The sequence below is a fragment of the Balaenoptera musculus genome, chromosome 10, assembly GCF_009873245.2.
Source record: "Balaenoptera musculus isolate JJ_BM4_2016_0621 chromosome 10, mBalMus1.pri.v3, whole genome shotgun sequence".
Classification (NCBI taxonomy): domain Eukaryota; kingdom Metazoa; phylum Chordata; class Mammalia; order Artiodactyla; family Balaenopteridae; genus Balaenoptera; species Balaenoptera musculus.
Window position 1 is genome coordinate 29,266,683 of NC_045794.1, and position 16,053 is coordinate 29,282,735.

Sequence of the window (16,053 nt, forward strand, 5' to 3'; positions counted from 1 at the left end):
GAAGGCATAAAAACACAAATAAGTGACAATGATATAATTACTGGGATAACCTGTTGTCACATCTAATTTACAAAATAATTTTTAATTTAAAAAGTAAATAATTTGAAAACATGGTTACTTAGACTATTTTAAATAACAAATTAATTTTGATACACTGTACAATTGATATAACACTTCAAAGTTTGATCTGTTATTTAAATGGTGGTGTGATGATGATGAGGATGGCGATGATGATGGGTATGGCACTATAGGGTCCCTTGTAGTTCTCTTAGTATAAAGTATAGTAACATTTCCTTTTTTCTATAAAAATTCAGCTGAAAACCCTTAATACTACTCAGGTGTTGAAACAAATTCACGTTTTTTCCCTAAGGAATAAACAACCTTTTGTGCTTTACATTAATAAAAACTAATATAGATTCTCTTTATAGCCATATGGTAACTTTTTTCTCAGAGTAGAAATTAGGTTTAGAGGCTAAGAATATAGGCTAATTTGGAGCATAACACTTTTAACACATAAAACTTTTAAAAAAAGAATCAGTGAAACATTTGGGAGAATATTTTGAGATAATAAATCCCTTTGAGGAATTGAAAAGAACAGTCACCATCAGCACATTGCATTGTCATTCTGCTGCTAGAGAGAAAGTGACTATAATATAGGGTATAGTATGGTATATTAGAAAGGGTTTATTAGCTTTTGAGTCTGAAAGGACTGGGTTTGAATTTCAGCAACCCAGTTGCTGACATTTACCACGTTTTAGAACTCTCAGAAGGCAGGTACCTGGCACATAACAATTAAGCATGGACGGACAGAAAAACTACATGAAACATTATCTTTGTGTGTGTGTGTGTGTGTGTGTGTGTGTGTGTGTGTGTATCTACATATACATATAGAATGTGTTTTTATATAGCTTTTATCAATTAACCTCATAATAACTTTTAAAGGAAGGTACTAGTATTCTCCTTTTATAGATGAGGAAATCTATGCTCATAAAACTTAACTTTCCACATAAGTAATAAATGTCAGTACTGGAATTCAAATTCACAGGTAACCTCCAAGACCATATTTATAAAATCTATGCTACTTTAATTGTACAATTAAATATTTGTGAACTGTCTGGTTATAATAAAAACACAATAAAAGATAGTGATATTATATTACAAACTGAAAAATGATACTATACATATATCCTTAATGATAAAGATGCCAGGACATAGTCTCATGCTTGGGAAAGTCTGTCCTTCTTCTATCACTTATGTTACATACATAAATCACAAGATAATTGGTATAAATGCCTTTTTATGTTCTTTTACTCAAATGACACTTCCTTAGGAATGAAAAATAACTCTAAGCTTCAAGAACATGGGTTTTAGCACATTATAAAAGTCAATATAGCAGTTGTGTCTTTGGTTCAATCTTCCTTAGGTTTTAGGGATAGACACCTTGTTTTGGCTCAACTCTCTCATATAGCAGTGTCTGCTTTCTACATATTGGAACATCACTGTGTTTATTGGATGAATGAATGCGTTCACTTTATGACTGTTTCTAATATATTTTCCAAGGTAGCCCAGGATGAGTAGCATAAATACCAACTCCTTAGAAGTATTAGTTGTAGATTAAAAAAACTTCAATAATCAGAGATACAAAGGTCATTTCAAAGCCAGTTTTACCTAGCAAAGCTGCAAAAAAAAGATATGGCTACTAACTGAAGAAGTATACTGTATATAAGAATAAAAAATGAGAGAAAAGTATTTATTTACTGAAACCTTTAGCTAGCTAAAGAAACCAAATTATAAAACCAAGTAGATTAGGTACAACAAAAAGTGTAAAAAAAAAAGAAGAAGAAGAAGAAGAGAAAATTTAAAAAGAAATGAAAGGAAGAGGAAGGAAAAAGGAGGGAAAAAAGGAAAGAAGGGACAGAGGAGTGAGGGAGGAAGGGAGGGAGAAAGGGAGGGAGGAAGGAAGGAAGGCAGGAAGGGAGGAAGGAAGGAAGGGAGGAAGGAAGGAAGGGAGGGAGAAGGAAAGAAGGAAAAAAGAAATAAAGAAAGAAAGGAGGGAAGAAGGTGGGGAGCCAGGCTGTACCAAGAGTACCTATGAAGCTTGAAGCTTGGGACATTCCAAGACAATATAAAAGACAGATGCATTTAGCACTAAATGATAACTAAGACCATTTGATAATCATGGTGCAACAGAAAATCTCGACAAGTAAAACAATCATTGATGCATATTTGGTGGTTAATTGATGTCAAGATTTGATCACTTCCTTGCTTCATTCTGCATATCAGAAAGAATCTCACTCCTTTACTGTTTTGAATCAACAGTATTCTAATCAGAAGGGAAATATGATGGCTCACAGATCATTTCATGGTTGTGATAGTCCCTTAACCTTAACACCATTTGGATTTTTGCAACTAAAAAACTACAATTCAACAATTATTTATTGAGCATCTTCTGATTGTCAAGTACTGTGTTAAGTGATCAACAGAAAATGGGAGCAAAGCAAACACTATCCTTGAACTCATAGAGCTCAATTTCAACTTTCCACAATTAAAAACAATGACAAAACAGCACAGAAGTTTATCATGTAATTAATGATCAATAGCCTAACTTAAAACACAACTGTGCATTTACTGTGGATAACAGCTTGTTCATTCCCACAATTCTTAAATGTTCTCATTCATATAATAATGTATACTTATTATGGCAAGGGCCACATTTTTTGTATCTTGAAAATATTAGCTAATAAAAGTTTTAAAGAAAGTTGCTAGCAATACTACAACCTTAGGCTAAAACAGATTTCTTGAAGATTTTGATAAATGGTTTGTCATAAAAGTAAAATAAATCTTTATCAGTAATTGTTACCTTTTTATTTTTTTTAATTTATTTACTTTACCTTTAATATTTTTTGAAGCCTAATGTTAGAGAAAAAAGAAGCAACCATAAGTCAAAGTTAAAAAACAACAACAACAACAACAACACAACTGAATTCACATGAAATTTCTCTTGACAGAGTATTCCTAAAGCTATCACATATAAATCCTTGAAACATTTTGCTTAGGAAGTGTTAGTGTAGCTCTCATTTTATGTTTTAGAAGTAGACAAAAAAGAACAGGATTTCAAGAAACCCAGATAGTATAAAAAAGGCACGGCTGCAAATTTTCATGAGTTAGTAGTAACATCTCATGACACTTCCCAATGCATATGTCCTAGTACTATTGAAATATACTATTGGAAACTGTCCTTATTTCATTCTGCCACCTTTCTGAAAGTTGTGAATGACAGATAAATCAGATGTTAATGTGGAAAATTTAACTAGCACATCAAAGATACATAGAAAACATATATGTGCATGTCAAAGAAAGCTACACATACACACATGTATGCACACACACAGAGTGATACCATCTTAGATAACTTTTCTACAGCTGTTATGTATTAATAATCAAGAACTAACTGTGATGGGGATGTGCAGAAGGATTGTTTCACTTTCTTCCCAAATTCAAATTCTGTTCAGTTAAACAAACTGAACGTTATCCAACATGAAAGATGAACTTTCTCCACCTTTCTTTAAATTAATCTTGACAAAGGCAGATTCAGACCAACTAGCTATTGGAATCTAGAACCCTAAATGAAGTTGAGATGCCCACCCAACTCTAATATTCTTTTCATTCTTGCCTTGCCAATACCAAGACTATGCTTCTGCCTTGATTTACTGAGATGCACTCTAGTTCACCCTTGGGTTCTGGAACCTGCCCTGAACTCAGGTTCACTTCCTCAAGCACTATTATCCAGCCTAATCCTTCTTTTTTTTTAAACACACAATTCTTTTTTTTTTTTTTTAAGATTTTATTGATTGATTGATTGATTGCTATGTTGGGTCTTCTTTCTGTGCTAGGGCTTTCTCTAGTTGTGGCAAGCGGGGGCCACTCTTCATCGCGGTGCGCTGGCCTCTCACTATCGTGGCCTCTCTTGCTGTGGAGCACAGGCTCCAGACGCGCAGGCTCAGTAGTTGTGGCTCACGGGCCTAGTTGCTCCGCGGCATGTGGGATCTTCCCAGACCAGGGCTCAAACCCGTGTCCCCTGCATTAGCAGGCAGATTCTCAACCACAGCACCACCAGGGAAGCCGCAGCCTAATCCTTCTTGACCCTAGCTCACCATGGACTAAACCTTGAACTTTTCTGCCTTACCTTTCCCCTCTTTCTTAAAAGCAGTTCAACTACCTGAATGACAACACAGACAGCTGCCTGACTCTAAATTTTGCTACATCTTCAAAATTCCGGATTCCTGTGCCCATAAACTACTGACAGGATTATTTGCCCTTGACAAGTGAGGTCTGCTAGAACGAGGGCAGGCTTTGAGATACACAAATACAAATTAAAATATAAATACTTCCACCTACTTGCAATATGATCTTTGAAAGGCTATTTAACCTCTCTGCACCTCATTTGTATTAAGCTAGGGTTAACAAAATCTTTCTTGGATTGTTGCTGTAAGGACAAGAAAAGCACCTGTCCTTTATAGCAGGCACTCAAGAAGTAGTTGTTATGATTATTATCACCATATTGAAGCTAGTTTTTTAGCATATTTCTTTGAAAACTGGAGTGTGTAATATTTATCAAATTTCTAGATCTATCAGAGTTTCAGGTTTTTTCTACAACCTGATCCTCCCATGTCAGATTTCCTTTCCTTCACACTGGCTTCTAAGGTCCCAGTCTACCCAAACCAAAACACCACCATAAATGATCTAATTTTGTTAGAAGGTGTCATCTGGGTACTTCCTCAAACAAAATCCCCCTGCAGGAAGTAATTATAAGCTCTGACCCTAGCTTTATTTTCCTTCCTATCCTTCCTCAAATTTTGGATTTCTGTGAGATCAATGAAATGTCAAAAGTAAGAATAAAAAGAAACTGGAGACAAGTGATATGATTCCTAAACTTTTTATGCTAATAGTTTTGGTCCTTATTAAATCTAGTTTTCATAAATTAACAAACCTTTGTACATTCTCCAGGTTTTGAAGATTAATTTCAGTATTTTTTTAAACACAATTAAAGTGTTCCAAAATACAACTTTGCAAGTAGGTAAGCTGATCATCCTGTAGTTCAAGGACTCCTTATCAAGGTAGGTATGCAAGATGGCCAACATTTTTACAAATCATTAGTTTAGAAAATATCACATAAGTGACATAAAGAAAACAAAATAAAACATATCAACCTCTAACCAAAAAGAGAAGCACTATCCAATAGAATCCCCCCCCTTTTTTTTTTTGGCCACGCTGCAGCTTGCGGAATCTTAGTTCCCCAATGAGGGATTGAACCTGGGCCTACAGCAATGAAAGCATTGAGTCTTAAGCACTGGGCCACCAGGGGATTCCCTAGAATCCCATTTTAAATGAGGTAGTTGCTGAAGAGGCATGATACCTAGCAGGAAAGCTATGAACTTTTAAATTATAGATTGGAGTTTGAATTTCAGAATTACAACTAGCTAGCTAGTTGTGACTCATTTGCAAAATTAACATGTCCCAGAATCTCAATTTTCTCATATGATAAAAAGGTACCAGCTAATTTGAAGAAGCCCTCTACTTATCAGAAATAAAATCCTGAAGTACCTGCATATAATAAATATTCTGCATGCTGGAGGACCAATCTCTTGAGCAACCATGTCATCCTTTCCTTATTCATATTAATCCTTTCCTCTGTTGAGTCAGATGAAACACTTCTCTCTTTACATTAACATATATGTATATTTCTTTTTTCATTAATTCTTCCCATAGTGAAGGTAAGTGGTGTATCATGGCTGGGGTAATGAACCTCCAAGGGTGTAGGCAGTAGGAGGTACATTGTCTGCAGATAACTTAAAAACAATAATGTAATCTACTAATACACAGTCTACATTTTAATATCACCATACACTACCAGTTCTAAGCAATGTCAGTGATAAATTTTCCCACCCTTCCACAACCTGCCCTTGGTAAACCACCCTTATTTGCTTAACTCTGTTTCCCTTTCCCCTGGCTGCCAAGCTTTCAGTTCCCACCAGAAAGAAACTATTTTAGACATAGTGTGGCTAAAAGTACACACTCTGATAATGAAATATAACTAAGAAACTGCCTGGTACAAAATAGATTGTCAATATTTTGGCTAAATTAACACTGGTTCTGATGATGAAACGTACATGCAATTTCCTTTGACTTTGAAATATATAGTTCTGAAAAAATCATTTGAAAAATAACATAAGCTGGCAATTAAATCACAATCTTAAAGGCTATAACTGGACATCTTTAGAATTCTCAAGCATGCATTTTGTATATATAAAAATTAGAATCAAGCATTAACCAAAACAGTGTTTATGAGTCTTCTTAATACTTCCAAAAGTTTCTTTTCTAAATCACATTTTAGATGAGTTTAGTTTAGATATAATAATGTTTTAGGTGAATGTATTTCTAGAAGGCAGAATGGCTTTACTTTTATTATATTTATCCCCATTCAGCACTGCAGGGTTTAGCTCTCGACTTATTTGATGAATGCAAAACACTTGCATGTCACAACAAGAAGCACTATAAAAAAATCCTAGTTATGTATATTCAGTTTTCAAAAAGAAACTGGACTAGAAAATAAACTTGTGTTGCATGTTCTGGCAAGATGTGCTCCCTGAGACGACATATCTAATATAATGCCACCAACTGTATAAAACTAAGGCAAATATTTTATAGCATCATTGCACTTGCTTCAATTAAAAATCCTTATGGAGCTCGTTAATAATGGCACTTACTTATATTCAACTCACCTTTAAAATAAGCATATTAAAAAGTCCACTTTTAGCCTCTACAATGAGCCAATAATAGGTAGATAGCTTTAATTTTTCTCCTAAGACTTTTTACTTGGAGTGGAATATAAACCTTTTGCATATAATTTCAGACAAGTTTTAGATTCAGTGTCAAGAGTTTGGGTTGTGATTGACTACAATGGAAGGAATAACCTTGCATGATCCTCCAAAGAGAATTGAACTAAAGAAAAAGAAAAAAATAAGACTTATTGACTTTATAAAGTTGAATATGTCTTTTTCTCTCCATGTCTCTGTTAATTAGGACATTTAACACCAACAATGAGAAAAGACATATTAGAACTTTAAACAAATTCAGATTATTCAGAAAAATGATAGCTAGCATTTATCGAGGGTATATGCCATTTAATCCACAGTCACTCTGTGAGATAGGTATTATTATTTTTATTTCTATTTCATAGAAACGGAAACAGGTTATGCTAGCAAAAGACAAATCTAGGATTTGAACCAGGCAGTTAGTGCCAGAACCCAAATTCTTGGCCACTATTATGCATTGCCTTCAGCAACCACTTATTTAACCGACTTGATTTTTTGCCAAATATTTACCCCTTATTTTGATTCTTTCCCAGAACTTGCCCACTTAGGGGCTCCCCTATTACCTTCTCTCATGCTCCCTTTCAGTTAATATGTGAGGAAAATAAGCAGTTCATGCTTCTCATCTTGATCTTGCCTTCTTCCAAGTCACTAAAACCCAGATACAGAGTTGAGATGATTTCTGGCAGAGGCAACACAAAAGCATTTTTTCTAATCCCGGAAAGCCTGGTCCATCTGTTTTGTTTGGTGATTATGATATGAGGCATGGAAAGAGGAAGGTCACAAGATAATAAAAAATAAGCTAGACAGATATAGGGGTTTGTAATCCAGTTAACTAAATTGTCACACTCTTCGCTTAAAATTCCTATTTGTTTTTAATGTTTCATTATGCTAAGAGATTTGGGAAAAAAGAGTGGAAAGTCAGGCTTAAAGAGGCTTTCTAATTAATCTATATTTATTCAGTGGCTACTCTATGTTCAGCTCTATAAAAATATTTTGAGAACGAACAATTAAAATGGTAACCAGGGAAACTAGCAACCACTGTATATAAGTGGTTGTGAAGCTCATTTGGGATGAGGTGGATGACATTTTGGGCTTTCTTCACAGGAAGTAAATGACAGTCTGTAGGTCTGCAAGTTTCTAATACCTTCAATTTTCTGATAAAAGTGTAGATTAGGGTTTCAGGTTGACATGACATTCTGGTTGCTTAGGGGTACTCAGTGTGCATGAGAATTTGAGATCTGTTTTCCCCATTCATCTGCCAGTCAAAGAAATGTGAAAAACTTTATATATATTTGTTCCTTGGTCATGTTAGTGGTGGAGTTTCATGAAGACCTGAGAGAAACAGAGGACTGAAAGGCAGACAAAACCAAATTGAAACTTATGATTTTGTCCTCAGATACTCATAATGTGAGCTGTTGTCTGTAGAGGTCAATAAACCCATTTCACAAATTATAATTATTATAAAAGTGATGATGTTACCTTAAAGGAGTATTTAGATTTCAGAACTGTCTCTGATTTTCAATGAATTTGGCATTGTCCTTATCAATGATAATTGGGATATTCAATGTCATACATTAAGGATTACTGAGTAAACATATTTGGTTGCCAATTATATCAGAATTTTAGTATTAAAATCATTTTTAGTAAGTAAAGAGAAATAAAATAACCACAGGAAAAACATACAGAGTATGATTAAAAATAATAACCCCAATGTCAACAGCCCAGAAGAGGCAATCCATTTTTTTTTACTCTACAGTAAGACCTCCTTTGTGGATATTATTGTATTTAGAAAATAAAACTCTTTACTACCTCAAGTCATAAATTGTATCTTATGCTCCAGGGAAAGCATGGTTCTGCTTAGCAAAAAAAAAAAAAAAAAAAAAGGAAAAAAAGAAGGTCTAAAAATTAAATTTTTATTTCACAGAATATTTCCATAAAAATTGGACCTTGTCTGATTGAGAATGCATCTGTCTCATCTGCTCACTGTGTACCTCAATCCATAAACCTGTCTACTGCAGCTAAACACAGTGTGTTAGGAACTGAGACAATGAATGAAAAGTAACACACTAACAACATGGTTTCACAAACAATCAATCAGGTAAATATCTACATCAATAATGATGTAGATATTTAGAGGTCAGTAACCATTTTAATTGTTCATTCTCAAAATATTTTTATAGAGCTGAACATAGAGTAGCCACTGAATAAATATAGATTAATTAGAAAGCCACTTTAAGCCTGATTTTCCACTCTTTTTTCCCAAATCTCTTAGCATAATGAAACATTAAAAACAAATAGGAAATTTAAGCGAAGAGTGTGACAATTTAGTTAACTGGATTACAAATCCCCATGTCTGTCTCTACAGTAATGGAAGCCTAGAATATCCAATACTAAGAATTAGACATATAAAGAAGTTTCTTTGAAGGGGAAGATATTAAAGGACTATGGAGAACAATTTTATTTAATACTTAAATGTGTTCATTCTTAACTATACATAATTTCTACTTGGATTCATGAGAAAACAATATTTTCAAAATTTTCTATTCAATCATTTTTTGTGAGATGAAACAAGAAGAGAGATTACATTTTAAAGTGTGATTCAAGAATTTCCTTCTAAGAGTTTAATCACAATCTGTTAGTCCTACATGTTCCACACCAGTCACCTGTTTTGCCCTCTTTGTCTATTCTCATGCTCCCACAATGTTGTCCAGTATAAGGAAAATAGTTTATACAATTAATGTAGAGAACAAAATGAATACAGGAAAACCTAAACTAATGTTATTTTGGATAACCCACAGCTAGCCAGAGTACCAATGTAATTGCTGTTACTCATGTTTTATATGATGATCTTCCACCTTGTTTGAAAACATCTAGTTTTACTTGTCAATTAAGATTCAGCATAAGCAAAACTCAACAATAGTTTCTGCTAGACTAGAATATGGTGAGTAGGTTCCTGAATTGATGCCACCCAAATTAGCAATAATGATACTCACCCAAGTTAACAACAAAACAATACACAAATACCAGTAACAAATGCTGATATCTTGGTATTTTAAGTTAAAAGTGAGTAGTTACTATAACTTTTATAAAAACAAAACTGAATTCAACACTTGGTTCCAATCACTTCTGAAATATCGTACTTATTCAGAAATATGGTGGGACATCTCTTCAAAAGAACTAACCTTGATAACTCCACAAATCTGCAAATAGTTATGACCTCCAAAATACTATTTTGGATTGCTTCATTGATTGCAGCCCAAAGTGTTAGTTAATTTTATTGTTTTTCTTCAATGTAATCACAGGGCAAAAGGCAAGGCTAGATTAAAAAGAGTCTCCTTAGATGTGTGCAGAAGAGAAGTGGTGTTAAAGACCAAGATGTGAATATTGGGGAAGTTTATCTGAAGTGTTTACTGTACTGAAGGATGTAGCTCCCTGCTACCTTTGGTCTGGTGTTCTCAGTTGAAAATACTCAATCTTTTTTGGTGGGACTAGGGAAGAGGGAGCAGGGGAAAAGCAAAAATAAAAGGTTCTGAAACCTGTGTTTCCAAAGATACGGCTGGTTAAATATGGACTTTCACAAAGGACATCACAATGGCTAATAAATAGGTTTCACAGATAAAAACTGACAATGAGTTATAATATTTATCTATTAAATTAGCAAAGTTGAAAAAGTAGTGATGCTATTCAGTAAGGGTAAGTATATGGTAAACTTGCATACGCAGATGTTAGAAGTATAACTTATTATTATTACCCTTTTGTCAACACAATAAATTAGAAATACCTGACAAATTGTAAAATATGCATACCATTTAAACCAACAATACTATTTCTAGGATGTGACCTTGCAGATATGCTTAATGAAGTGTACAAAAAAGCTATGTTACAGGGTTTACATTGCAGCCTTGTTTATAATAGGAAAATAAAATGGATACAACTAAAGTGTGTATCAACAGGAGATTTTTAAACTAAATTATGTACATCCATATGATGGAAAACTATTAAAATATGGTAGATCTATAAGTACTGACACAGAAACATATATATACAATATATTTAATGAAGAAAATATACATTAGAATATTGTGCACAGTGCTATCCCACTCATTAAAAATAATGATGTGTGTTTGGGAATAAATAAATTTCTAACAGTGATTATCTCTAGAGAGTATGACTACCGGGAATTCTAGTTTCATAATAAATTATTTTCATTTTACATTACTTTCTTTGTACCATTTCACATTTCATGTTTACAATGTGGAACACAAATATAGATATTTATGTTTAAAATTTGGGAGATATAATACTTCTTTTCCTCAAAACTGAAAATAAAACACTAAAAAAAAAAAGTTTCTGTAGTTTCAGAAAAAAGTTACTCTGAAGAGTACCAAATATTACTGAGTTGTTTAACAGTTTACAGAATTTTTTTAGTTGCAAGAGACTAGAAATTCTGACTGATATTATTCACAAGAGAGTCAATAGCCATTATTGAAACTATAATAATTAACTGTCAATTATTATAATTAGTTCTAATTTGAAATGAATGTAGTTCATTATATTCTATTTTGCTATTATTCAGAAAGTTTGTGTAATTATGTGTCTGCTCAACATAATTTTCCATCATGGCGGTGCATTTATCTACTTGGAGGTTGAGATTTCTTAATAGCAAGGGAAGAAAGCTTACACTGTCTATCTTTTTTTTTTTTTTTCTTTTTTTGGCCACACTGCACAGCAGGTGGGATCTTAGTTCCCCGACCAGGAATCGAACCCGTGCTCCCTGCAGGAAGCACAGAGTCTTGACTGCTGGACTGTCAGGGAAGTCCCTTACAATGTCTAAAAAAAATCAGTAGGAAATCTGTTAAGAAAAATAAAAGTAATTTGCTGCAATATTTGGAATAGATGTAGCTACATTTCCACACTGGCTTTCATGATCTTCATTTCAAATTGCTACAATTTGTTATTTTCATACCAAAAGAGATTTTTAAGAAAGATGAGAACATAAAACTCTATTCCTCATTTCCTATAATTAGAGTCAGGAATTCTATGAAGTAGCCATCATAATAAATACCCATAACTCACAGTTAAATAAGTTTAAATCTTCACAAATATCTGATGGGAAAATTCTTAGATATCCTGCATGCCAAAGCATCATTTTCCCTTAGGCTATGTAAATTAAACTGTATTTTTGACTAGCAGCAATGAGATAGAAAATATTAGTTATACAAAGACTGAAAGTTAACAGTACATCAAGTAAATAAACTTCTTTATTTTTTTTAGAAAAACAGAGAATTGTCAATGTGAATATTACTCATGAGAGAAAGAGGGAGAAGGAAAAAGGAGGTGAGCAGAAAAGGAAAGGGACCAACAGAGAGATAGGTAGAGTTAATAACCTTGAGGCACTTAGCTGTCAGCAGATGTTAGCTATTATTATACGCAAATTACACTGTATAGTAAGTTGATAGGTGAGAGTAAGTTTTTTGTAGGAATATAAGCAATAACTTCAGAGTGAAGGAATATAAATATCATTAAGGTCATGAAAGAAACTAAGGCGGCTCATGTAAACTACAGGAAATTGAAGTGATAAGGAGTGTCATGATAAAGCCAGATCTCCTCACCATATTATTAATAAAAGTCAGAATTTAAATTTTGTGGTCAATTGCTTATAACAAGTCCTTAAGAGCAAAGACACATAAAGACACAGAATACAATAATTATATTGCTTCTCAATTCAGATTCCATTATCAGAGGGACAATATCTGTATAAGTATTAGAAATAGTGATGAATAATAGGTAAACATGTAATTGTAGTATATTTTAAAAATATATAAATTTGTTATATACATCTTCATATAGAAATGATTTATATGCAGATATTCCTCATGTCCTTTTTAGATAATATTATATAAAAATTAATATAAGTCCAGTTAGATTAACTATGCAGTAAATTTCAAACTCTATTTCTCCATATCCCATTTGTAAATTAAAAGATGGGTTCTTATAAAACCCTTGGGAAGCCAGGATTGGAACAAAGTGTACTTCATAGGTTGGGGCTCCATTTATACACTGATTTCTGTCAGAAAAAGGTCACTACCATTTCTTCCAGCACAGGCAGTGTTATATAAGTAGGATGTGTGTAAACCAAAAATCTTGGAGGTGATAAGAAGCATAAAAATGACAGTTGTCAATACTGTTATTGCTTAAGTATTGTAGAAACCCATTTGCTCTAATTAGCCCTAAGAATCCTCAAAAGGAGAATGTGAACAACCAATAAAAGTGATTTATTGGTAATAGATTCTGAAAATTTCTTTTACTGATAGATTCACATCAAAATATTACTTGATTTGTCCTGCTGACAATACTTATTGGGTATTTCTTTCACACACACATACACTACCCACTTCACATGATCACAAAGCAAAGCCAAAAGACAAACAAAACAAAAACTAAAAGGAATTTTTAGTATTTTAAAACTTCAAATCATCATTTCAACATGCAAATTATAGCCAGATCTATCAAGCACTTTTTTTAAGTTTATAAAGAGCATGCTAAGAGATGTCCATCTTTTTAATCAACTATTATCTACAACTACCAAGGAGTTTATTTATACAGGAATCTATTTTTTATGACAAATTCAACTTTCTATTTTCTCATCTTCTAAAGACAAAAATATGCACAAACATCAGAATACTAAGGAGAGTTGGCAAACATTTTTTCCTAATTAGTACGTTTTCTTTTAACTTTATTGAAACAATCACCCTGTAGCTTCTTAGTCTTATGTATCCAGGTGGCAGGTTTCAAGATGCCCATATATAGCAGAGATTCCCCATTTGGGCAAGTATAGCTTTTGTTTGTTTTGTTTTCTTAACAAAGAGCAAAAGGGGGTAAGCTCTCTGTTTTGTGGGAAACTGCCTTTGTTCCTTTGGCCCTCCTCATCCTCTCAATCCTTCTTTGGCTTGACAACACTCTAGCAATAAATCAGTATTGGCAAAACAAAACAAAACAAAAAACCCAAAAAAACCCTGCTTAATTATAATTAGGAAGAGGCTTACATAAGTGATATTTCTGACTGCTGTTGTCATGAAGTTTCTAAACACATTCAAACTTGCCTCTCACCATTGCCTAAGCAATGAAACAATTTCAGAGAATGACTTACCCTCCCTTAATATAGTCAAGGAATGAAACTTCTGTTTTTACCGAGAAAGAAAGTAACGTGACCTGAAAAAAGAAAAAAACAAGGCAGAATTACCTGCTGGTACTAATTGCATCCCTAAATGGACTTTTTTTCTGTTAGAGAGAAAATCATGTTTCCTAGCATTTTGAACATCAATAAAGATATTATTCTTTATTAAAATTTACTAGGACTGATTTTTCTTACATTTAAAATTATCAGAAGAAAAGGGGCCAAAAAATTAAATGACTCCTTTCTATGACCAGTTTACTTCCTTTGAAGAACAACGTGCAAATTATCTACAAGGACACTGTGTTACTTCTCATTTTAGATATAAAGGAAAGATGAAAGGAAGCTAGAAAATGGTTAAAACTAAAAAATCAAAATCAGTGAGCTAAACCACATAAAAAGAAAGGGGTGTTTTTGTCAGAGACCTGTAATGAGGCCATCTAATATCTTAAATGTCTTGCTTTATAAAAATCTTTTAAAAGAAAACTTGGAGGGAACTTATATTTGCTTCTCCCAAGGACAGTTAATCATAGGATAAAATTTTCAGTATATTTTTTATCAAAATAGGATGCTTTTGATTTTTCACAATTTTAACTTACTTTCATCTTTGCACCTTCCTGTACTGATTTAGTCCAGCATTTCCACAGAGTTGTCAATTTTAATGAACTATAAACAAATACTTTCACATCTTATAAAACAAGTCTTAAGTATAGCCTATAAAGAGTATAATATTTCTTATTACAACTTACACTTTTTCAGGTCTACTTGATTTTCTCTAGTGTGATTTCATTGAATGAAGAATTCATAATAAAATTTCACCTTCTCTCAGAGGCCATTCAACCCCTAGGACAACTTGCAGGAAGCTGGGTCGCTACCTCCTATAAGGTGTTCTCCATTACAATTCCCATAGGAAGTTAATTTTTTATTATATACATTCACATTAAAACCCTAAGTGAAACAGTGCAGTGTTTAGTAGCTTTTATTCAATACAAAATGTTATATGTATTTTTTATTCATTTATTTGAATCCTTAATGAATAACATAAAATTTGACTTACTGTTCCTGAGTTAGTATATTTCTTCTTTTTTCCTTTCTTTTTGGGATTTATCACCTTAAAGAGCAGATTAAACAATTACAATGTCAGGTTTTATACTGAAATATTTTTAAAAATGTGTAGTCCAACCTGGGCCTTTCACTTCTTATGTATTTATTCACTTACAAATGCCTTTAGTATGACTCCTAGATAGTCTATCAGCCAAAACTTCTCTGCAAAAGTTACTAGTGATCATCTTCTTTAAAAAATATATTTTCAGTAATATCCTTCTCAGTAACTTATGCATTGATTACCCTACCCATTTACATCTTCTTGATGTGAGAGAGATTTTTAATATTCAAGGTCCCAAATAATAGTGATTGCTTTGTAGAAAAACTATGGGTTTCTCTAATAAATAAAATATATCCAAGAGACATAATACTTTTTATTTGATTAAATGCACTAACATGACAAGTCACCCAAATATGTGAATATTTATGGGCTCTACTTATTGCTTTATAATGGTAATAATTTCCATCAGACACATAATAATGTGTAAAAGTTTGGAGTCCTTGTGGGAGTCCTGGTGAGAGTCACACCAGTTCACAAACCTAGAAATAGGCTGACTGACTGAGGACCCAACTGTACACCCTGAAAAGGAACCATGGCCCAGGACCACCCTACTGAACAAAAGTACTGGAGCCAGTCTCATCCACCCAGCACTGGACATAATCCACACTCACCTGAGCCCCTAGTAACAAGCACACTGACTACAGATCCCACTGTAGACCTAGCAACAGCCTTAAAACTAGCTCCAAACCAGCACAACTGCAATTCTGAAGGTAGTCCCATAAGCCTGGGGAACCACCAGGAGAAGGTCTTTACCTGCCAAAATGAATCTGTAAAGCAGTATGAGGCGTTTATTTATTTACTTATTTGTTTTCATTTTAGGATTTTATTTAATTTTAAGT

The 16,053-nt window shown here is 33.3% G+C and overlaps 1 protein-coding gene across 3 annotated transcripts in view; it reads right to left on the reverse strand.

Annotated features, from left to right (window-relative positions):
- Positions 1 to 16,053, reverse strand: part of CPNE8 (copine 8) — a 318,962-nt gene that overhangs the window by 61,769 nt on the left and 241,140 nt on the right. For all 3 annotated transcript variants that reach the window (XM_036867581.1, XM_036867580.1, XM_036867582.1), the window contains 2 exons: positions 15,107 to 15,160; positions 14,026 to 14,087 (listed from right to left, as the gene is read on the reverse strand). In XM_036867581.1, coding sequence (XP_036723476.1) covers positions 14,026 to 14,087; positions 15,107 to 15,160 — 116 coding nt within the window. The remainder of the gene's footprint in view (positions 1 to 14,025; positions 14,088 to 15,106; positions 15,161 to 16,053) is intronic.